At 39.3% G+C, this 25292-nt stretch overlaps 1 protein-coding gene across 1 annotated transcript in view; it reads left to right on the forward strand.

Annotated features, from left to right (window-relative positions):
• Wdr70 (WD repeat domain 70) overlaps positions 1 to 25292 on the forward strand; it is a 208266-nt gene that overhangs the window by 54497 nt on the left and 128477 nt on the right. Inside the window, exons 8-9 of the mRNA XM_038323203.2 lie at positions 3977 to 4130; positions 24078 to 24154. Of these exons, the coding sequence (XP_038179131.1) occupies positions 3977 to 4130; positions 24078 to 24154 (231 nt within the window). The remainder of the gene's footprint in view (positions 1 to 3976; positions 4131 to 24077; positions 24155 to 25292) is intronic.

A 25292-nucleotide genomic window follows, 5' to 3' on the forward strand; every position in this document is an offset into this window, starting at 1 on the left:
AGAAATACCCCTGTCTTTGGGGCTGACATAGCATTCAGGGAAGAGCCTCTGGGGTTGAGGTCCAGAGCTTTTATGAAAGGGCATGGCTGTGGGTCACCGAGGAAGAGAAGTGGCGATGTTTTTATGATGGCAGAACTTTCCAGAAATAGGTCTTAAAGTCGCTCTGCTCTAAGACTGAGGGAACTACTGTTTACAAATATGCACTTGAGGAACCTGATGTGGAGAAAATTACACGTTTCTGGAGCCGGACACTGGAAAAGCCATGAGCATACAGAAGTCCTTCAAGAGGACCACACTAGACCCTCCCTCCAATGTCTTTCTAATATCTTTCTGGTAAAACTTAACAGTCCTGTATAACGAATGCCAGCTGGCAAAGGAAAAGTATTTCCAGGGTTCATTTTCATTTTTATAGAGCAAACATTGAAGGGTGGATTTGGAGCTAAGAGAAGATTAATGAACAATTCATACATAGAATCAAGCAAGTAATTTTATATTTTATGGATAGACTTAAATGTAAATCCAGAAGGCACCTTCTAAGGAAGCACATTAAAAATTTGCAGTCCAGGACAGACCTACTTAAGGATCTCATTCCCAGTCTACAAAGGATGCGTTGAGTCCAGAGGTCCTTTCTTCCTTAGGTCGGCCCTTGCTGTTCTAGACCTGTCTCCCACAGACATTTGGTTTAGAGCACCACATCTCTGTGTGCTTTGACATGTTGGTGATGAACTTCCAGGTGAAATATATCCTCTCGTCACACATTATTTTTTACGTGTGTGGCATATGTGAACGTGTGTGTAACAGTGTGACCATGCAGAGGCAGAGGAGGAGGTCAAGTGTCTTGTCCTTCTTACTCATTACAGGAAAAAGTTTCAAGCAGGTACATGACTTAGTTACCAGCAAGAGTAATAATTCTTTTGAGCTGTGGACAGATAGACATGAATTTTACTTTTTTCTTCTGTAAATTCTGTTTTTAGAAGATAAAATCACCACAAGTTAATAGTTGCTTTTAGCATATACATTCTAAGCTTTGGAGTTAAAAACTTAGTAAATGGAACCAAACAGGCTAGAATTTTGTTAAAATGATATTTATTTTATTTTGAGTTTGTCTATTAATATAAAACAAGATATCTAATGATTTTATGACAAGATTTATATTCATAAAAGAAACTATTACAAGAAGCTTAATTACTTTTTTTTTCTTTTTTCTTTTTTTGGTTTTTTGAGACAGGGTTTCTCTGCAGCTTTTTTAGAGCCTGTCCTGGAACTAGCTCTTGTAGACCAGGCTGGCCTCGAACTCACAGAGATCCGCCTGCCTCTGCCTCCCGAGTGCTGGGATTAAAGGCGTGTGCCACCACCGCCCAGCAAAAATTACTTTTTTTGATTTTTTTTTTTTTGAGACAAAGTCTCTCTGGGTAGCTCTGGCTGGCCTGCAACTTACTGCATAGATTAGTCTGGTCTTGAACTCACAGAGATCTGCCTGCCTCTGCCTCCTGAGTGCTGTGATTAAAGGCATCTGCCACCATGCCTGCTTAAAAGGGCCCATAAAAATTGGCCAATTGTGTTTTATAGAGAAATTTAATATTTCAGATAATTCAGACTATTCTCTCTCTCTCTCTCTCTCTCTCTCTCTCTCTCTCTCTCTCTCTCTCTCTGTCTCTCTCTCTCTCTCTCTGTCTCTCTCTCTCTCCCCTCTCTCTCTCTCCCCCCCCCTCCCCTCTCTGCTCTAAAATAGCCCTGAGGGTATTGATATTGATGCTATGTGGTCCTGGGGCCTGGGCAGTTTACCAGTAACCACATCCACAATGGGAGTGAGCCTTTCTCTCAGCTGTACCAACTGACAGGAATTTGTCCATTAGTGGTAGGCCCTCAGGGGTCCCTCTGCCATCCATGCTGGAATTTGACTGCCTTTATCTTGTGCAGGCTACACAGGTAACCACACTGCTGTCATAAGCCGAAGTGTGCAAAGCTATGTCATGTCCTGAAGTCATTACTTTACAGCTCTTTTCTCCATTTGCTGACTTGAGCTTGTTTCTGCTCCCTCTGTGATGTTTCCTAAGCCGTGGGCAGGGGAGGCTGATACATATGATCAGTCTATAGCTGAGCATTCAAAGTTGCTCACATTCATTACTTTGGCCAGTTATGAGTCTGTATTAACACAACCGTGTTTAGGCTGTGAGGGCTGAGGACTTGTCCTGAGGACTCCATCACTCACCAGGCTTATCTTTTCCCTCTGCCCTCTGTGGCATGTCCCCTGTGTTGCTCTCCCTTCTCTCAAGCAAGCTGCTCTGCTAAAGCTTGGGAGTAGATCCTGTCACCAACTGTGGCCACACAGTTGTACACACGGAACAAATGAAATTTTAGAATTGGGTCCCACTGGTGATATATCTCAATGTGCTTATGCAAATAATTTTCAAAACATAAAAATCTGGAATGTCAGTTTTGTTTCTTATTGGTAATTTCTGGCCCCTGTCGTTTCTTTTTCTACGTGTTCTCTGTACATTACAGATGTTTTGACCTGTTTTGCTCTCTTTAGAATAGAACATTTTTTCTTATTCTGACACTGTCTTTCACTACCTCCTAGGGATGCAGCATTTGTCCCACCATTTTACCTGGAGATACACTCTGCTCATCTAACTTAATTTTTTGGTGTGGGGATTGAGTGCAGGGCCTTGAACATGCCCAGATGTCCTCACATTTTCTAATCTTATCTAGAGAAATTGATTCTAGTAAGCAAAAGCTCACAGTATTTCTAATTGTTTGCTAACAGCCTTATTTCCTAAGTGCATCACAAAAATTTGGAGAGGGAGACACGTGGTTTATAAAAAATGGTGACAGACTTAACCTTTTAGAATTTTCATATGATAGTTTTCTTTATCTCTAAGGTTAGATTTTTAAAATAGCATATTAGAACCCTGATATTTCAGATTCTAAGAAATTTTATAATTCATTATTTCTTATTAAAATCTTGAATAGTTTAAGCTGAATGTGGGGGCTGGAGAGATGGTTGAGCAGTCAAGAGTACTTACTGTTCTTCCAGAGAATTCACAGCTGCCAGTGACTCTAGCTCCAAGGGCTCAGACATTGTGTTCTGGCCTCTATCTCATGCAGGAGTGCACATGCATACATACGGACACACATATATACCATACATTCACACAAACACATATGCATACGTGTAAAAAAATTAAACTTTTAATTGGAAGTGATGGAACACACCTATAATCTCAGCACTTGGGGAGCTGAAGGGTCAGGCTCTCAAATTTGGGGTACAGTATCAAAACAAGGAGGAAACCACAAATCATGTATAATTAAAGTAGCTGTAAAATCCCCACACATACTTCCCATTACCCATATTCCTTCAACATGCAGGTAACAATAGGTTGGCTATGAATTACCTGAAAAACCTGTGGGGAAAAAACCCTTGAGAATCCTGATTTTTCTGACTTTAGAATATTTGCATATACACATCTATTCTAGATATGAAATTTCACATATACCTTGTGGCTGTTGTTGAGGTGGTGATGGGCTTTATCCCCAAGCATTCTGTGGGCAAGATTACAGAGCCTGTCATAACTGACTTCAACAAAATGCTTAAAATCCATTTTCTTTCTAGTGAAGTAGAGGACTTGTGCATCTAGTTATGGAGAGAAGATATCCTCATTTACTTTTTCTTCTTATTTTTAAAGTTTTGTGGTTAAAAAAATAAAATAAAACTGTGGTACAGCTTTAAAAATTCTGCAGATAAGGTTATTAGAAAAGAGCCAGAAGACTCAAGAGTTGACTGAATTGAAGGCGTAAATTTAGGAGGTTTTAGCAAATTGCTGTGGAAGTTGTAAAAAGCATGGCAGGATAATTGTGTGCTTTTTGGAATTACTAATGTTGTATTCATTTCCTTTCTTGACCATGCTAAATAGAGCAAAAGTATAAAAAAAAGCTCCGTGTTTCACTAGACTATTTTCTTTTTTCTTTTGCATAGCCATCAGATCAAGTCATTACAATACAGTAACACAGGAGACATGATTCTTGTTGTATCTGGAAGCTCACAGGCCAAGGTGATTGACAGGGATGGTTTTGAAGTAATGGAATGTATAAAAGGAGACCAGTATATTGTTGACATGGCCAACACCAAGGTAAGCATTGTATTTTAATTCAGATTCTTTTTTCCCCTTCACTCCTACTATCTTTCCTCCTTTCCTGCCTCTTCCCTTCTTATTCCCTTTTCTCCTTTATTTTTCCTTCCTCCTTTTCTCTGTCCCTCATCCACTTTCCTCCTCCCCTTCCTCCCTCCCCACTCTTCCTTCTACACTTCTTCCTCTCTCCATCTTGCTTCAACTTCCTTCTCTCCCTCTCTTCCTCCTCTTCCTCCTTCATGCTTGGCCTGGCTCAGCTTTCTGAGTGTGGGGTTACAGTACCCTATCCTGTCTGGTCAGCATATTCATTAGCAAGTAGTTTCAGTTGTCATCTAATAATTCATCCTAAAAGCCATTAACTTAGACAGTAATACCTTGCTGTTTCTCGAAAGTTGTGTAGACTGCTTGGGAAGTGCTTCTGCTTAGGGTAGTGTCAGCTGGGCCTACCTCAGATGGTTACAAGTGGAGCACTAGCCCATTGTATGTATCTCAGTCTTTCTTTGCCCCCTTTCTGCCCCAATCTTGCTTTGCGTCATGCATTTGCTCTCTATCTACTGTGCAGTTTGAGCCTTCTTTCAGCATGGTGGTTGTTGTGGCTAGTTCTCTCTCCTCTCTCTCTCTCTCTCTCTCTCTCTCTCTCTCTCTCTCTCTCTCTCTCTCTCTTATTTCGAAACAGGGTTTCTCTGTAGCTTTGGAGTCTGTCCTGGAACTAGCTCTTGTAGACCAGGCTGGCCTTGAGCAAAGAGAGATCTGCCTGCCTCTATCTCTGGAGTGCTGGAATTAAAGGTGTATGCTACTATGCCCAGCTTAATGAAAATTTTAATATTTCATTTTAGTTCTTATTTTTTACTTTTTCTATCTTTTCAATTATTGTATTCTGTAGGCAGAGGCTGCTTGTTCGTGTCCTGGCCACCCAGACCTGAAATAATCACACAGAAACTATATTAATTGCAATACTGTTTGGCCAATAGCTTAAGTGTACTTCTAGCTAGCTCTTGCATCTTAAATTAACCCATTTTTATTATTTTATATTTTACAACGAGGCTCGTGGTTTACCAGTAAGGTTCTGGGGTGTCTGTCTCTTTTGGCAGTTACATGGCAACTCTTTGACTCTGCCTACTCTCTCTCTTATCTCTTTCAGCCTGGGTATATTCCACCCTACTATAGCCTGAAGCAGCTTCTTTATTAATCAATGGTAATAAAATATATTCACAGCATACAAAGGGGAATCCCACATCAATATGCTCATAAACTAAATCTCATTATTTGTGCCTAAGTCAAACTCTTGTATGAAATTTTTTAACATATAATTCATATCATAATTGTGGGTTCTGTGTGAACTCACCTATTTGCTTGAACTTTTTGTAATCTTCAAATCAATACTCATTGCACTTTCATGGTTATATGTAAATGTGTATTTATACAGAGTGGCCAAAAAATTGATATTAAATAAGACAGCACTGTTCTTTTTCCTGTTTCAAGACTTAGGTTGTAATTAGGGTTTTAAATATTCTCTCCCCATTATGCTCTTCCTTTTAGTTGATGATTTTGCTGTTTTAACATAATGTTGAAAGGACTATGGTACTGTCCAGTGTTCCTCAGCACAATCTATGGTAGATTTTATAAAGACAATGTATGTGTTAGTCAAGTTACATTTAGGTACAGGCTAAATTGCCATTTTCTGTAAATTTAATTTTAATGAGTTAATAATATAAATTAAACAAACTGTTCTTAAACACAGGCACATATCAAATGATTGAAAGTATGATCAAAGACTTTCAGGACTCCATTTATATGCTAATTAAGCATACTTAGATCATAAAACATGAATGAGGAAAATTGCTTATAATATACTTATTTGCTTTAGGTGAATTATTAGATTCAATTGACATTTTTCAAATTACCCCATGTTAAACCTGGAGAAATGCCTTTTTATTGTGCAGAGTTTCAGTCTTTTGTTTATTGATAGATTGTTATTGAATCCTGAGTGTGTAGTAGGTAATCCAAACATCCAAACATTTGAATAAAATTTAAAAATAATTTTATACTTAAATAGAAGTGACTTGAACATTCTTTTTAAAAATGGATTTATCTAGTGTTTCTTACTTTCCCGTTTAAAATCATTACCCTGCAAAGAGATGGCTCAACAGTTGTCGTAGTCAGTGAAGAGACTATTGCTGTGACATCTTGGGGGCCTAGACACCAGGACCAGGGCAGCTCTTATAAATGAAAACATTTAATTGGGGCTGGCTTTTGGTGCTGGAGAAGGAGCTTAGTGTTCTACTTCTGGATGGGCAGGCAGCAGGAAGAGTGTGAGACCCTGGGCTTGGCTTGAGCACCTAAGACCTCAAAGCCCACCTCCAGTGACACACTTCCTCCAACAAATCTACACCCACTCCAACAAGCCCCCAACTCCCCTTGGGTCTATGGGGGCCATTTTTATTTAGATCAGCACAGCAGGTAAATGTGCTACTGCCAAGCCTGACAGCCTGGTTTTGGTCTCTGGGACTCACATGGTGGAAGGAGAGAAGCAACTCCTAAACATTGTCCTTTGATCTATGCATGTTCACCATGGCATACATGTACCCATATGAGCACACACATGAATATATATGTGTATAAAATATAATTTATAATATAAAAATATAATAAGATATTTACATATATAAAAATATTATAAAAATTATAATAAAATATAAAAGAATCATCACCTTATTGGGGTTGATGGCAGAAAACAAATGTGGTTAAATGGGATTCTGGACCTGTATGACCTGTACATTATTGACTGAGCTATCTCCTTAGCCCTATGGTTCTTTTTTTTTTCAATTGTGCTATGATAGACAGCCTAAACAACAAAATTCCATCAAGAATACAGGACACCAAAATGTTAACTAATTTGCTAATATATATTAAAATATGACTATACACTGTAGCTGTGTACTATAACTTACCCTACCTTATCAATCTTGTCTTTTTTTCCTTAAATTTATTCTTTCTCATATATTACAACCTGACCACAGTTTCTCCACTCTCTTCTCCTCTTAGTCCATCCCTGTACCTTCCCATTCTCCCCCAAGATCTACCAATCTACCCAGCTCCTTTCCTTTCTAGGAGGTAAAGGAGGTAGGCCTTCCAGGGAAATCAGCCAAACATGGCATATCTAGTTCCAATAAGACTATAGGCACTGCCTCTCATATTAAGGCTGCACGAGGAAACACAGTAGAAGGAAAATTGTCTCAGAAGCAGGCAAAAGAGTTAGAGGTAGCCCCTGCTCCCACTGTTAGGAGTCCCTTGAGTTGCTGAGAAGAAGATATTTTTTGTGTGTGTGTGTTTGGATAGAATGTTCTGTAGATGTCTGTTAAGCTCATTTGAGTCATAACATTTTTAGTTCTTTAATTTCTCTGTTAGTTTTCTTTCTGTCTGACAGACCTGTCATTGGTGAGAGTGGAGTGTTGAAGTCTTCCACTATTAATGTGTGGGGTTTGATGTATGATTTAAGCTTTAGTATTGTTTCTTTTACAAATGTGGGCACCTTTGAGTTTGGGGCACAAATGTTCAGAATTGAGACTTTATCTTGATGAATTTTTTCTGTGTTGAATATGAAACGGCCTTCTTCATCTCTTGATTAATTTTAGTTTGAAGTCTATTTTATTAGCTATTAGGATATCTACACCAGCTTGTTTCTTAGAGCTGTTTGATTAGAAAGTCTTTTCCCAACCCTTTACTCTGAGGTAATGTCTGTTGTTAAAGTTGAGATGTGTTTTGTGTATGCAGCAGGACGGATCCTGTTTTAGTAGCCATTCTGTTAGCCAGTGTCATTTTATAGGCCATTGGCAGTGTGGGATATTAATGACCAGGGATTTTTAATTCCTGTTATTTTTTGTTTTTTCTTTGTTGTTGTTGGCAGTGTGTGTGTTTCCCTTCTTTGGGATTTGCTGGTGTGAGATTATCTGTTGCCTGTGTTTTTGTGGGTGCATCTAATAAGAATACCAAACTAAACAACCATGACATATGCAGAGGGCCTACGCCAGACCTATACAGGCTCCCTGATTATCGGTTCAGTCTCTGTGAGCCCCTATGAGTCCTGGCTAGTTAATTCTGTGAGTTTTCTTGTGGTGTCTGTGACCCCTCTGTCTCCTACAATCTTTTCTCCCCCTCTTCCGCAGGATTCCCTGAGCTCTGCCTAATGTTCAGCTGTGAGTCTCTGAATCTTCTCCCATCAGTTGCTAAATCAAGTCTATGATTATGCTAGACTCTGGACTACAAGTATAGTAGAATATCATTAGGAATCATTTTATTGACACCCCCCCCCCCCGCTGCTGGTCCTAGTTGATTCAATCTTTGGTCTGTGGACCATCCAGCCTCTGGGCCTGGCCCTCCAGGCAATGTCATGGGTGGGTTCCCTCTCATGGTATGGTTCTTGAGCTGGACCAGTCACTGGTTGGCCACTCCCACGCGTTCTCTGCCACCTTTACCCCAGCACATTCTATTACATTTTCCATTCCCGCTGAGATCCATGCCCCCCTCCTGCCCCCCGCCTTGGGTCCTCTTTGTTACTTAGCCTCTCTGGGTATGTGGATTGTAGCCGTATTTGTCTTTCTGGGTGTGGGTTACCTCACTCTGGATGTTTTTTTTCCCCCTGGTTGCATCCATTTGCCTACAGTTTTCATGATGTTATTGTTTTTAATAGCTGAGTAATATTACATTTGTAAATGTACCACATTTTCTTTATCTATTCTTTTGTTGAGGGGCATCTAGGTTGTTTCCAGTTTCTGGCTATTGTCCATAAAGCTGCTATGAACATAGTTGAGCAAGTGTCCTTGTGGAACGATGACACTTCCTTTGGGTGTTGAGGTAGATCGATTCCCACTTTTCTGGGAAACCACTATATTGATTTCCAAAGTGGCTGTACAAGTTCACACTCCTACCAGCAATGGAGGAGTGTTTCTCTTGCTCCATATCCTCTCCAGCATGAGCTGTCACTTGTGTTTTTAATCTTAGCCATTCTGACTGCAAGTGTTATAGCTCCTGAGGGAAAGGCATCCTGACTTGTTGGGAGGCCAGGGTCTACCGATGCTGGGGTCCAGTGGGGGATGGTCTCCCTGCAGGATGTGGCAATCCTGCTCCTCCTGGAGAGAGGGAGCCTTTAGAGCTGAGCTCCCTCTGTTCCCAAGGGAGTTTTCCAGCAGAGGGATCCATTTCTTCTCAGCTCCTCCCCAAGTTGCTACTTCTGTTTCACTGCTAACGGGAAACCTCTGCAGAAAAGTAGCAATCTGCTCAGGTTCCCGGGAAACTTGTGCTCCACTCCTCCAAGAGAACTTCTCAGCAGAGATTTTGCTCCACAGTGGCGAAAGAAGGTCTTCGCCCAAAGCTCTTTCCAGAGATTTATTTGGGAAGGAGGAATTTAGGGGAGCCTCTGCCAGGGTAGAGATGGACAGCTGCCAAGTGAACAGGCAGAGGACTTATATAGGACTTCTGAGGGGTGGAGTTTTTCCAGGGATAAGCTTTTTAGGGAGGGAATTGGTCAGATTTTTATTTTCTTAAGGTCCTTTTTAAAAAAAGTTTTTATTGTTTTTTAATTATTTTTTGTGTGTGTGTGTGTGTGTGTGTGTGTGTGTGTGTGAGAGAGAGAGAGAGAGAGAGAGAGAGAGAGAGAGAGAGAGAGAGAGAGTATGAAGTCTGTGGGCACAGTGGTACCACTGCATATGTGTAGAGGTCAAAGGGCAAATTTTGGGAATTGGTTCTTTTCCATGTATGGGGATCAATCTCACAGCGTTAGGCATGTCTGTAGACACTCTTATCTGCTGAGCCATCTCAATGACTATATTTGTTTGTCTTTTGAGACAGGGTCTCACTCTTTAGTTCCCACAGGCCTCAAAGTCATAGCAATCCTTCTTTCTCAGCCTCTTGGGAGGTGGAATTATAGGCATGAGCCACCATACACAGCTTTTTTACTTTTGTGATTCTTTATATCATTTTATGTGCTTATTCACATATAAATTATATATCTATATCTCTATATATGTACTTTAAAACTACTTTTAGCTTACCACATGGCTGTAATTCCAGCACTTGGGAAACTAAGCCTAGAAGCAGTACAACAAGTTTGAGTACAGCCTGCTCTACATAGTGTGTTTCAGGCCAGCTAGGGCTACATAGGGAGCCTACATATTAAGCAAACAAACAATACATATAGGGGTGCATAATTACTTTCCCCTGGAACTACTCTAACAATGCTTTAGAGAGGGACAGTACTTGTGTTTGTACCTTTATGAATAAAGTTCAATGTCTGTCAAATAGTAATTCCTATTGACTATAAAAAATGGGAAGAACCCCAAAGTATTTATTATTCTACTTAAAGCTACTGTTAAAATTTTAGTTTTAATACCTGTTTTGTCTCAGGAGTCTGGAAAACACTTCTAATGCCAGAACGTTTGTCTCGCTTAAGTCTAGGAGTCATGTTTTATGTGTTCTGCAGTTTTAGAAATTATGTGCAGGTACCGCAGGGGCTGAAGTGGATTGCATAGAAGTGTTATGAACGTAACCTGGGAAGATGTGAATCAGTGACTCCCTCTACAGATAGGACACCAAGGACAGACCAAAGAAAAGATTCCACTCAAATCTAGCTTGGTGAACCAGTGGGTTTTATTGGGGCCTAGGTGAGAGGTTATAGGATTTACCAGAGGGCAGTTTACCAGAGGTTAAACATTCAGGGAAAAGCTCCCCCTGCCCAGAAACTGTGAACCACTCACATAGCCTTAGGAATGGTAGGGGCTTCATTTAGTGAGTGTGCTGCCCCAGGAACCCTTCCTTACTCCCCTCCTTGAGAGAATGTTACTGGGCCCAATCTTGTGAGGTTTTATGTGGGTAACCACAGGTATCTGATTTCAAGAGGGTAGCAACCATCTCATGCCTGCAGGATAGAAGCCCATAACGAGGTGTTCGGGGCTATGTCTGTCGAGTGTTGGATTTCCCCATGAGATACTTTTTGAAAATTAGACTCTGTGTTGGTGTGTGCCTGCAAGCTCAGCACCTGGAGGAAGATGCGTTTGGGCCTGCTGGACTACAGAGAGAGAGAGACCCTGTCTTGGAAGCAATCAGGTTTTTGAGTTTTGAGATACATTTGCTGTTTAGGGAAATGGGACATTACTTCTGCAGGTTTAGGTAGTTAGAAAGTAGGGCAGCAGTAACCAGGAACCACCTTAGAATTGCTGCTGATGCCTCTCAGGAGTGCTCTTCTAACTACTGTGGTCATAGAATGATGAAATACATTTATCCAAAGCCAGCATTCAGACACATTTCTCACAGTCACGGAATATTTTCAACTTTTCAGAACACGTTGTCCTTGGGTTCATATGGGACTTCTTGGCTTAGAGCCTAGAAATGTGTGACTGTTAAGCCAATATAATTCAATAAATCAGAACTTCTTAACCAATAAACTTTTTATGAATTTAAATTCAAAGGTGTTTTAGTAGGTCTTTAATAAGTGAATACTTACTGTAATAGTCATATAATCTCATCATTAATTTTCTTTTATGAATTCATCCAGGGTCTCTCTTCTTTCCATCATTGCCTTCAATCCCTTTCAACAGAAAAGCAATGCTATGCCATTTACTTTTTAACTACATAACTAAACTGAAGAGGACTGGTTCAGGGATCCTAAGGTCATAGAACCTTTTAGGGGGAGATTTTCCATTCACAAGTGGACTTCCATTGTGGAGAGTAGAAGAGACATAATAACCTTAGAGGCGGAGTGTCTTAAAAGCTGTATCTGTTTTTATTTTTATTATTTTGATTTATTTTCCTACAGTTCTCTGATCTACTAGCTGAGCTATTAAAGGGGTTTTAAATACACAGGCAGTCATCCTTGATAACCAGCCATTTCAAATAACTACCCTTACTTCTTGGAGAGCAAATACATTAGTCATGTCTTTTTGGTAGTAAGTTCTTTTCCACAAGATATAAAATTTTTAATATTCATTAAAATAACTGTAAATTCTAGCTATATTTTTATTTCCTTAAGCAGTTTAAATTAATTTTTTTTCTTTTTTGTGATGCTGGGGGATCAAATCTGGACCTTGCATGTGCTAGGCAAGCATTCTGCCTCAAGCGGAGGCACTATCCCCAGCTATGTCTTTAGTTATAGATAAAATCTGTGTTTTTTGTTTTGTTTTGTTTTGTTTTTTAAACTGTGTTTTTGAGATAGCATTTCTCTGTGTAGGCCATGCTGGCTTTGAACTCAGAGATTTGCCCGCCTCTGCCTCTGGAGTGCTGGGATCAAAGGTTTGTACCACCTTCACCGTACAGTGAACTCTTTGATGGTAGTTGCAGTGACATCACGTAACATCTGGAAGTTTCAAGATATTGATTCACGACTTTTTCAACAGAAAGTATGGAAAAGATTGTTTTGTAAACGTTTGTTAGAGTGGCTTTCAATATGAGAAAGATTTTTCTTTCCTGGCCTTGGGGGTACACAGCAAGGAACGGACATGTATTCTAGTAGCTAAGAGTAGTACTCTTCTCTCCTATATAAACAGCAAAGGAGGGAGAATCTGACTCCTTTAACCACAGGACTTCTATTCTGCCAACACTTGAATGTGCTTGGAAGCAGATTCTTCTTCATAGCTCAAAGAAAGGAATGTAATCCTTTTGGAATCCTTATTTCAATCTGTAAAACACTGAAGAGAGTCCTGCCACATTGTGAAATACAAAGTAATAAATGAGGGGTCTTAATAAGCCCCTAAATTTGTGGCATATGTTACACAGCAATTGAAAACTAATACAATTCTGCAACAAAACAACAACAACAACAACAAAAACACAACAAAAACCCCAAACATATTGAGTAGTAAGGAAGGTCTTTAAAGAAGTGGTAAGTGGTGTAGGAAGTCCTTTTGTATATGTGTTGCTTTTATTGGTTAATTAATAAAGAAACTGCTTTGGCCTGTGGCAGGGCAGAATAGAGCTAAGGGAAAACTGAACTGAATGCTGGGAGAAAGAAGCCGCAGTAGCCACTGCAGGAGACAGATGCTGGGTGAAACCTTACCAGTAGGCCACAACCATGTGACGATACATAGGTTTATAGAAATGGATTAATTTAAGATATAAGAGCTAGCCAATAAGGAGTGTGAGCTAATAGGCCAAACAGTATTGCAAATAATATAGCTTCTGTGTGATTTATTTTGGGTCTGGGCTGATTGTGATTAAGCCTAAAAGAAAAGATTAGCACTAAAGGTGAGGAGAGAATATTTTTATATTAGTAATGGGAAGGTTAGAAATAGGTTCATCTGAAAATAAACTTACACATAGCGTTAGCCTTAGATTGGAATGGCAAGTGCCACCATCTACTTCTGGCAGAATAATTTTCTCCATTTGTGTTGGAATTTATCAGGGTGGGCTTTCAGTAGGATCATAAGGACTTAGAATTGCAAGGCTTGGGGGATGTGTCAGTGGGTAAAGTACTTGCTGGCAAGCATGAGGACCCGAGTTCAGATCCTAAGCACACCCATATTAAAGCTAGCCATAGCCACATTTTCTTCTGATCTCAGTGCTTGGGAGGCAGACCAGGCTGATTCCTGGAGCTCATGCTAGCTGAATCGGTGACTTTCAGGTTCAGTGAGACCCTGTCTTAAGAAATAAGCTGGAAAGCAATTGACAATGACACTTGATACTGACTTCTGACCTTCACATACATCCCTTCCCCATTATTTCTGTTTGTTTTTCTCATATAATATTCTTGAGTTTTATTTATGTTTCTGGGTTTTGAATAAAATATTCTGACTCAGGGGCAGGGGAAATTGTTCCAGAATGAAGTTCTTTATTGTAGGCACAACAAAAGAAAACATTCAAGATTACATTGATGTTTAGAATGTAGAAAATAGAAAAGTTAAAAAATTGAAAGACTATTATGTGGATAATAAGTGGACTATATAGAACTTATTACATATTTGTCAAATCAGTAAATATTAAGTTTATGGTTTCAGAAGAGGAGCCATTTGTGGCTATTACAGAATAAGCCATCGTTAGTTAGTGTTGCTGGAGTATCTTAGGTTACTGAAGTAGTGTAAGCCAAGGAAGAGTGAATGTATACTCTGTGATGCATTCAGATGGGTGTTTATGTCTCTCAGATGTTTGAAGGTCATGGACTTTAGAGTATTTGATTCGTGGACAGAAATAACTGAGTGCAATTGGTTACAAGGGTTGAGTTTGTAAGGGATGACCTGTGTGCCAAACCTAGCCTCCATCCTGTCTTTGTAACTCTAAGATTTATTGGAGGACAACCTTGTCTATTAGTTTATTATTTGTAGTTCCTTTTGGATTCCAATGGTAATGTTGAGAAGTTGTTCAGAGAAGGCGGGCTCTAAAGCTTAGAATACTTATTGTCTGATTCTTTAGAGAAAAAGTATTCCAACTCCCAAATTAAAGCTTTGAACTCACTCAACAGAATGTTCTTATGCAGATTTAATTTGTGGTAATTACTAAGACTGAGAACTTCAGGGTAGTGAAAGCTGATCTCAGTGGGGATCAATAGTGTAGTGTTGTAGTGTATTTGTGGGTGGGAGGCGTGGGGCTTCAGATTGTATAAACCATTCATACTGTGTAAAGTTAGAGTTGTTTACATTTCATATAGATTCTGACTATTCATATATATTCTGAGAAAGGTTATTAAGGATCCCTTTGTTCTGTGCTGATTTTCCAAATAAATCTTTTGAATCTTGAAAAAAAAAAAAAGAACTTCAGGGTACCTCCAGTACATCTTCCTTTCTGCATTTTATCTCTTCCCAGGAGCGAGCTATTAGCTTACCATGCCAGTGACAGGGACACTTTTATTTTGTGGATCCCGAGGTTCCTATTATTCTCTGACAGCAAATAGTACTTCTGCAGGGTATTGCTTTATGGTTGTTATCTTTGGAGCAGCCACAAGAGTGGCTAGATTAGTATAGATCAGCTGTGTGTGTGTGTGTGTGTGTGTGTGTGTGTGTGTGCATAGATGTAAGTGTAGGCGATACAAAATGCAGCATTGGTCATGGATATGTAACGTTCTCTATGCAAAGCAGAATATAATAAGACAGGAAGTTTCTTAATTCTTCTGTGCAATTTGTTGTTAAAGCCCAGTAAAGGAGTATTCTTGCCTCCCCCAAGACCCATTGCTTAGATGAAGAGGGAAAGACAAAAGTTAATTATTTGATGAAAAGGTGTTTTAGTCATTAGTGGTTCTTAGGTGTCACTTTAGAATTCTTCCCCTAAAGTTTGCTGTGGTACTGAATCTGTTTAGATCCAGTTAAGAACCCTTAGTTGAACTTCATTTTGTTATGACTAATTTTGGTCTGTGTTTGAACACAGGAGCACTCAACATTCCCCTTGCCTTTGTCATGTTTCTCTCTTTACAAACAAGAGATAACATTCAGTCTTTGGAGCGTTCTCAATGTAGCGTATTTATTTGTGTTCTTGTCCTGACTACTCAACAGCTAAGGTGTTCCTTCCTTCTTGTGTTAACATCTTCTGGATGCCATTTTCTCTTGGTTTATTTTTTATTATTCTAAGATGATATTTTAACTCTTATCAACAATTATCAGTAAATTATCAGTTTTTTGAGGGGTCTGCTTTGAATATCTGAATGGATTGGGTAAGCTGTTGGGTTGCTGTGTGAATAAGAAAAGGCAATTTAATTGTTTAGATGGTTAAGTAGGAGCTGTCTATAGAATCTCTTTGGGAGTATGGGGTGGAGCTCACTGGGCAGGAAACCACCTGTGCCTTGGATTGTGACATCAGGCAGCTCTTTGGTTGGGTCAGGCCAGTTCAATCTTTTGATGCAACGTTGTATTCAGAGTTCACTCTCATTTCTGCAAATTGAACTACAAAAATAGATTGCAAAACCTACCTCATAGTGTTTTAAATAGGCATATGGTTTTATGTTGAGCCACATTCATAGCTCTCATGGGGTCCACGTGGGCTGGGGGCGAAAGACTGGACATGCATGAACCCAATGGACTTGTTTGAACAGCAGAAGAATGGGATGTAGAGCAGTGTGCCAGACTGGGAAAGTCAAGGCAGTTCAGTATCTCAATTCTTTTTTTTTAAAAATATTTATTTACTTATTATGTATACAATACTCTGTCTGTGTGTATGTCTGCAGGCTAGAAGAGGGCACCAGACCTCATTACAGATGGTTGTGAGCCACCATGTGGTTGCTGGGAATTGAACTCAGGACCTTTGGAAGAGCAGGCAATGCTCTTAACCACTGAGCCATCTCTCCAGCCCAGTATCTCAATTCTTAAAGGCTGAGTCCATCTTGAGTTGTTAGGGTTTTTCTTTTATCGTAATTCGAAAGCTGTTCCTGGCCCAAAGTTAGATATTTAACGGGACCAAATTAGATCAGATATCAACTAACTACAAGTCATTGAAAAATTCTTTTCTCTCCTAAAATAATTGGCAGATTATTTCCATTTTATAAAGATTAATCAGATACCTAGTGAGCCTATATATTTGAATGAACTTATCTCTTATTATTTTTTATTCCCTTAGTTGTGCTTAAATCACTTTTGTATTCCTGCCACTTGGCCTTATCTTACCCAGTACTGTAAGAACTGTAACTCTGATTAGTATGTTGTTGCCTCTAATAACCATCTTTTCTTGATGAGCAATGTACCAATTTGGATTTCTTTCTGCTTCATCGAGTGTTCCTCTTCATTCTTTTCCATTTTAACCTCCAAATTTTGCAGTGTCCCAGGCTTATTGCTGAGCCCTGTCTAGTATTTCTACTTGCTTTCTGACTGCTCTCATCTGGCCAGACAGCTTTAAGGACCCTGTTGACATCGATGTCTTAGAGATGCACAGTTCTTAACTGTGTCTTCTCTTACTCTCTGACTGACAGACTCAGTGGATATATGACAGCCCCCAGCATAACAGGAAAAAGGAAACTGTACCTTTTCCTCATAAATTTGTGTTTCTGTGGTTGTTTTTATTACCTCAGCAATGGTATCACCATTCAATCGCTGATGAAGCAAAAAGGCCTCTGAGTTCTCCTTGACCCTGACTTCTCTCCTTACCCTACAAGCGCATCATTGACTGTTCTGACAACACAGTTATATGAACAAGGCTGTTCTAAACATTTGTGTGTAGACTTTGGATGAACCTGTTTTTTATTTTTATTTTGTAGCCTCTAGCAGTTAGAGATGCTGATCTTCTGATTTTAGGCATCATAGTAGATGTTTAATGGATTTCATTTCTATTTCAAAAAAAGTTTTTAATGACCAATGATATTGAAAATTTCTTTGTTATTCGTGTGTGTGTGTGTGTGTGTGTGTGTGTGTAGAACAGGAGCTCACACATTCCCATGCAAGCATGTGTGGAGTCCAGAAGTTTGACAACATAAATATCCTCTTCAGTTGCTTCTCCATCTTACTTTTTGAGAAGGTTTTCTCAGAGCTCAGGGTTAGGGTCATACTAGAGTTTTCTACAAAGCCCTTTCTGGCATTGGGCATCCTAGCCAGCAGGGAGGGAGCTTCCAGCTCAGTCTTTCCTGCATTGCTGTATCCTACACCAAAGTGTGTGGTCTCTTCAGTGACAATCTCTTACCATCTAGTTCTGTTGGGAAACTAAGAACAATGGCGATAGCCTGTGTTCATCTAGGGACTTCTGAGACCTCTCCGCATGCCTGTGTTTTCTGTGTTCTGAGGACCAAGCCCAGGTTCCTGTGCTTGCAAGCTACCCACTTCCCCAACTGAGCCATTACTCAAATGCTTTTTTCTCTTTTAAATTTTTTGGAATTCTTTGAAGATTTTTCAATTTCTATTCTTAACTTGCTGGTTCTAAGTTTCCTTTTTAGATTTATATATTTTATTTTATGTGTATGAGTGTTTTGTCTACATGTATTTATGTGTACTACATATGTGTCTAGGACCTCACATTCCCTGGAACTGGAGTTATGGATACTTGTGAACCCCCATATAGATGCTTGGGCCCAAATCCAAATGAAAGAGTGATAGGCGCTCTCAATCACTGAGCCATTTCTCCAGCTCCCACCTGCTGAATTTTGTTATGTGTCTTTGTATAGTTTTTTCCCTTTGGCAAATGATGGCTAAAGGTTATATTCTGTTCATTTACACTCTCACAGTATACTCCCTTTTTATTTATGGGACATTGGACCTACTTCTGCTTTCCAACTGGATAATCAAATTTCACAGGTGCTTAAATCTTTCATATAAAATGATATACACATGCAGAGAGAGAGAGAGAGAGAGAGAGAGAGAGAGAGAGAGAGAGGATAATGCTTTATGGTAGAGTGCCTAACTAGCATGCAGGGGGTGAGGGGTGAGGGGTGAAGGGTGAGGGAGGGTATTGTCTTAGGTTCAGTTATCAGCACTGCTAATGCCTCCAAGGAAAACTGGCAACTTGTGAAAATGTTTCAGATAATTGGGCCACTGATAGCAGGGCTATTTCCAATTGAAATGTAGGCTGAGCCCCCAGAACCAAGAACTGTCGGCTGCCTAAGAAATTATGGCATTAGCATAGAGAAGACTGTCATATTTGATTATATACTGTGTATAGATGAAGGCAATCTGAGAAAATTGGCTATAAAAAGTAATCAAGTTAAAAATTGCAAAGATAAAATTGAGCTACTTTGGAGCTAGGATCCACAGAAACAATTCATCGTTGATAACCCAATCGATTCCAGCTTCAAGCTCATGTACCAGCAATGCCTCAGGTGCTTCTGGGCCTTCCTGGAGGTCCTGCCTACTACCATTGGTTAACTCACCCAGCAGCGCTTAACCAATGCCTTGCCTGTCTTTTCTGCTGACTTGCTGTATGTCTTAAAAATAATTGTAGATGCAAATTAGGTGTCTTTTCAGAAGAATAAAAATGTTTAGATAAGGAAAAGAAAGAGAAGAAGTTCTAGTTCAGATTACTGGACATTTGCCATACAAATGGTTATTTCTCCCTACCTCACCCCTAGCCTCCAACCTAGACACAGCAGCCTTGTCCAAGCCAGGAAGGCCGTGCCTTTCCATGCTGCCTTACTCTTGTCAGTTGTGGTGGCTCCAGAGCCTAGGATTGAATGCAGAAGGTAAACAGCACCCCAGAGACTGACCACTTTATTGTAAGTTTTGCATTCCGTATTCAGTCTGCTTTTTTCTTTTATCTGTTATTCAGACAACCACTCCCTATGATCTCTCTAGTGATTTTTGTTAAAATCAGATAAAGAGTAGGGTAGCATGTGTGTATTCTACCTGACTGGTAGTGGAGCTAAGAACCTTTTAGTGCACGGTAGTTTTTTCATCAACTGAGGAACTAAGGTTTCAGTACCCTTTCTGTATTAATTTTGCATATATTAAGAATATTGCTGAGGAATTGAGGGAATGGGGATGAATTTGATCAAAACTCATCAATGCATGTATGAAATTCTAAAGCAATAAAAACAAAATAATTATTAAATAACTAAATAAATATTTGATTTTTTATTATTCATTTAATCAGTGATTTCTGCTTTCAATTGCTTCCTTACATGTATTTTCTGAATTCCTACTAGCCACCAGGGATGAAATGGAAATGCAGTGATATGCAACTCTTGGAAATGTTAGCAGGACTTAATAGCATGAGTTAAAAAAAAAGTTTTAAGAATATGCAGAGCCTCACCATGTTACCTAGTGAAAGGGTGGCTAGGCTACAGTAAGGAGTTGGCAGAAACAAATGCTGAAATGGGTACTGCAAACCACTGCTAATTATTTCAAATCCCAGGCATAATGGTACACACCGCTAATCTCAGCACTCAGAGTAAAGCAAAGAGAATTACCAGTTCAATGCTACACAGAAGGGGGAGGGTTTCTTATTCATGTCCATATAATATGATGTTAATTGATAAATATAAAATGATTTTTCAATCACCCAGTTTCCTTTCCCATTTTTGAAGCTATTTCCTCCAACAGTGAAAAACCTGATTCACATCAACCTCAGCATAATTCTTTACTGGACTAATTCTTCATTATATTGAAAGCAGTTTAGAATTGTTAATGCATACCACTGTAAAGAGAAAACATGTGTTAATTAGAATTCAATACTTATAATTTTGGTCTTAAATTGAGAATACTTTCTAGTTTCTACAGACTACTATAATTAATAATAGACCACAAATATGGTTGCTGGTTTTAAACATGATTAACTCCTTCACAATTCTTGAGGCCAGAAATCATAAGTAGAGGTATCAGTAGGACCGTACTCCCTACAGTGGCTCCAAGACAGTGGTTCTCAACCTCCCTCATGCTGTGACCCTTTAATACAGTTCCTTATGGTGTGGTGAACGTCATGTAAATATCTGATATAGAGGACATCTGATATGGGACCCCCTGTGAAAGGGTCAGTGGACTCCCAAGGGGCCTTCACTGCTCGAAGGGATGACTCGTGTTTCATTTTGCTCTGGTGATTTCTATTGTGGCTGGATTAATTCTAGTGTCAGTCTTCACCTCCACATAGGCTTCTTCTGTGTCCTCTATTGTCTTCTAGAAGACCCTTCACCACTGAGTGTAGGACCCACATTGTTAGCTTATTTAGAGATTCTTTAATTAAATTAAATTCTTAAATCCAAAATTATGAATATTGAATTCTATTTTTTATTTTTTGAGAATTTTATACATGAGTGATATATTTCACAATTTTCATCTTGCCTTCTCCTCCTTTCAGTTCCTCCACTGTCCCCTACTCTCTCTCAATTTCATGACTTCTTTCTCTTTATTATTTTTTCACATATAGACATAGACAGACAGATGCAAACACACGTGCACACATACACCCATGCATGCTCACATGCACACATGTACTCGGACCTCACTTGAGTCTATTTAGGGTTGCTTGTTTGTGGATGTGTTTGTCTTTCCCCACCAGGGAGCTTGTCCCTAGAGAAACTGATTCTTTCTCATCAGTCACTGATTGCCTGTATTGCTTATCTAGGAGTGGGACCTTGTGAAATTTCCTCTGACTCGTATTGTCATACCCACTAGTGTTGCCTTTATGCAGGTCATATTTACGCAACTGTGTTTTTGAGATTTCTTAGGGTGCAGCTTTCCTGTCATAGTTGCTATGCAGAAACAATTGTCCTGGCACCGTGGTTTTCCCTGAGCCTTAGGGATTGCATTGTATCCATTGAGATTCTTATTTATGCTGGAAAATACTGTTTTTTCTAAACAAAATTCCCTTCATAGATACCAGGACCTGGGATAAGGACATATTTTGGGAGACAACCATTCAGTCCATTGCAGGGGTATACATCTCTCTACCTTCCTTTTAGCCTTTTTTCTCTTTTTTTAATTTGACTTTTTTTTTTTTTTTTTAGTTTTACAATCTAGCCCCAATTATCCCCTTCTCCTGCTTCCCACGCCCCCCTCATTCCCACTCCTCATCCACTCCTCAGAGGGGATAAGGCCTCCCTTGGGGAGTCAACAGAGTCTGGTATACCAAGATGAGGCAGGACCAAGCCCCTCCTCCCTGTTAATTAAGGTTGAGCAAGGTATCCCACCATAGGGAATGTACTCCAAAAAAATAAAATCAGTTCATGTACCCAGGATAGGCCCTGGTCTTACTGCCAGCCCTTCTCCCCAACAGACCAAGCCACATGACTGTCACCCACATTCAGAAGGCTTAGTTGGGTCCCATGTAGAATCCCCAGATGTCAGTCCAGAGTCTGCCTTTCTTAAGTTTTCCTTATTGGAAACACAGCAAGGTTGATCTGTTTCCAGTCATATTAAATTTTAGATTGTCCCATCTGTGAATACTCATGTATGAAAACTTCACTTTTTTCAAAAGCCAAATAAATGAATAAAGAATCACATTATGATTGCTGTTATTAGGGAAATAGGTGATATGGAAAAGAATAGTGGGTTAAGCTGTGTTTACTTAAAGGGCTAGGGTGTACTTAGTGGATCAAGTAGCCCATAAACTGAGGCTAGAAAAATGAAAAAGTTATCATAAGAAAGTGAAAATAAGAGAGGCTTCCAGCAGGTGGGAAAGCATGCTGTAGAAGGAGCTCTGTGCAGTAGAGAACCAAAAGGCAGGCAACAGCTGTTGCCTGTTGGGCAGGAAGGAACACAGTGGAGTTGCAAGAAACTAAGCAGGAAATGCAATTTGTTTAGACTTGTTTAAAGATTGTGGAAGCCAGTAAAGGGCTAGATACAGGGGAGTGACATCAGAACTGTATCATTTTCTTTAATTTATTCCTTGACAATTTCTTTTTTTAAAAAAAGTTAAAAAAAATTGTGCATTTTTTATTTTCTGGAACTGGAGTTATAGACAGTTGTGAGCTGCCATGTGGGTGCTTGGAATTTAACCTGGGTTCTCTGCAAGAGCTCTTAACCTCTGAGCCATCTCTCCAATCCCCTTTGCCAATTCCTTATATATGTAATGCATTCTGATGGCACTCATGACTTCATTAGCTATCATAAACCTGTATTTTTAAAGGGCTTACCATGGTGTGTGGAACACATGAGATAAGAGTTAAAGTAAAGAGACTATTAACATAAAGAATAACTAATGAAGAAACATGAGATAATGTTGGCTTATATAAGAGTCATAGTGGTGTAAGAGAAAAATGTAGAGACTTGAATTTTGGATAGACTTAGCAAGAGACTGGTTGGTAGATGGAATTTGATTGAATCTGGAATATTAGGGGATTAGGCTATGGGAGTATTTAAGGATGACTCCTAAGTTTGTAGCTGAGAAATGGATTGAAAATTAATTAGAGACCATAAATCAAGATTTTCCTATTGGACATAAGTACTGGTAGATATGACAAGTAGAGAGTTAGAAACATTGTCTCAGATTCAGATAAAGGAAAGGCCATCCCCATCTTTTTGACTGGTCCCCATAGGTATTGCATCAATTCATGTCTCTTACTGTAGTCCGAGTCTCCACCTTGGTGATCCATGTTTGTTTTATAGAATTGTTAGGATGGCCCCAAATACTATTTGAGGTATTGTGGACAATTTGGACAGGAAATGATCTCCAGGTACCAATTTCCAGTTCATTCTTTCTAGAGAGGTATTTTTTCTTGTAGGTTGTTTTAATCTGTATATTCTGCTTCGCTTCCTTCCTTCCTTCCTTCCTTCCTTCCTTCCTTCCTTCCTTCCTTCCTTCTTTCTCTCCTTCTCTCCCTCCTTCCTTCTCTCCCTTTCTCCCTCCATCTCTTTCTTTCTTTCTTTCTTTCTTTCCTTTTTTTTTTTTTAAAAAGGTATAGTTTTATTTTAGAATTTGTTAGAGACACTGTCATTACTCTACTAAAAAAACAGTTAGCCTCTTTTCTGTCTCACTTGATCCTGGCTTTCTATGTATGAGTGTCTCCCTAACTGTGTTCCCTGAAATGGTGTGGTATGGCATGTTTGTGTGTACTCTGGTGGCTTTCGTTGTATACTAATTTTTAGACCGTTATCATGTTGCTTTGGTTCTATTATTTTTTTATTCTCTATGTTAGGTAGAGAAAATTTCCCTGCTCATTTTAAATATTTTCCTCTTATATTTATTTTTAGAGCGAGGTTGTAGAATCAGTTTAACATAGTTATAGGAAGTAAGGATTTTCTTCTTTGATCTCTTGTTTTGCTTGTTTGTAAATACTCTCTGTTTTACTAATGATTTTCTATTAAAGAAAAGATCATGACTTTAAATAAGGACCTGTCTGCCTTGAGTTTTCCCATTAATCTTTTCCTAAAGAGAACGTACCGCTTACTCTGCTTCCCCCTTACTAGGTGCCTGGTACAGGTAAGCACAACTAGCTCCCAGAGTGCTCAGAGAGGGGTATAAAAGTGAAATAAAGTATGTTATGAGATGAGATTGGGATAAAATAATGCTAGTTTATAAGTAAAATAGTATACTTTTTATTTGTGTAAAAGTGTTCAAAGGTGTTACTTTTAAATGTGTGATATCAGTTTGTTTTACCTGTTAAACACCCCCTCTTTCTTCTTTAAGGGTCACACAGCAATGCTTCATACTGGCTCATGGCATCCCAAAATAAAAGGAGAATTTATGACTTGCTCAAATGATGCGTGAGTATTGTTGATAGTTTTTTGAATGCTTTCATATCGTTCAGTATCTCTTAACAGTTGTATCGTGGCAACCTTGGTAAAGTAAGAACTAGAGTGGTAGGAATCCTGGTGTTTATGTGCTCCAGTTCTTGACTTTGCTTTGACTTTAGTTGTAGTGTAAAGTTTAGTTAAACAAACATGGACGCTATGGAAATGAGAGACTTTGTAAATTCCTGTGGAGTTTATCACGGGGCACACTGGATTAGACTGATGCTAGTAAGAGAATCTAAATGGCTCTGAAAGCATGACTAACAATTCCTTGCAGTGAAGACTGACTTCCATTTGAAATGGGAATGCACCAGTTTTTTTTTTTTTCCTGGACCAGAGTTCTATGTGAGGATCACTAGACTTGAAGCACAATATCCTTTACCACTTTTAAGAGAAGCCTGTAAGTAATAAATTCATGTGGCTTTTAGCTCAATTGACCTTATTCTTGGCCTTTGACTTAGAATAGTGGTTAGTAATGGGCTGAACTAGGGAACATTATAATCAGAGAATGCTCACCAAGTACTCCACTGAGTTTCTCATTATGGGGCTTGTGTTCCATTGGAAGTGAGTGTTACAAGACAAAAGTGCAGGTCTACCCAAAGCTAAACAGTGTAGTTTTATGTTTGCTAAGTACTGTGGAGGATAAAGTTAAACTAAAGGAAAAGAAGGCTAGAGAGGGTGAGAGATGGATGGATTAGGGGTGAAGGTGCCTGCCTGAATGTCTAATGATCTGAACTTGATCCTTGTTGATCACATAGACTCCTTCAAGTGGTCCTATGACTTCCACAGGTATACCATGGTGTGCACACCTGCATGCACACATGCACACCACAGACATCAAAAGAGAATATAGAAGAATTAACAGAATACAGAGTGAGTTATTGTTGTTGTTCTTAAGGTATAGGGCTAAACCTAGGGCTAGGCAAAGAGTCTACCACTGAGCCCATCCTGACCCCCAGAAAGTCTCCTTTCAGTTAACACTTAAATCATACAAATGAGGCTTCTACAATGGATATGCTTTCCTGGCTGAAGTGATATATGTTTGGAGACCCTGAGATGAGAAGACCATAGAGCATATTTGAGGGAAAGAAAGATGACGTAGTTGACGTTT

This window comes from Arvicola amphibius, chromosome 3, assembly GCF_903992535.2.
Source record: "Arvicola amphibius chromosome 3, mArvAmp1.2, whole genome shotgun sequence".
In the NCBI taxonomy this organism is placed as follows: domain Eukaryota; kingdom Metazoa; phylum Chordata; class Mammalia; order Rodentia; family Cricetidae; genus Arvicola; species Arvicola amphibius.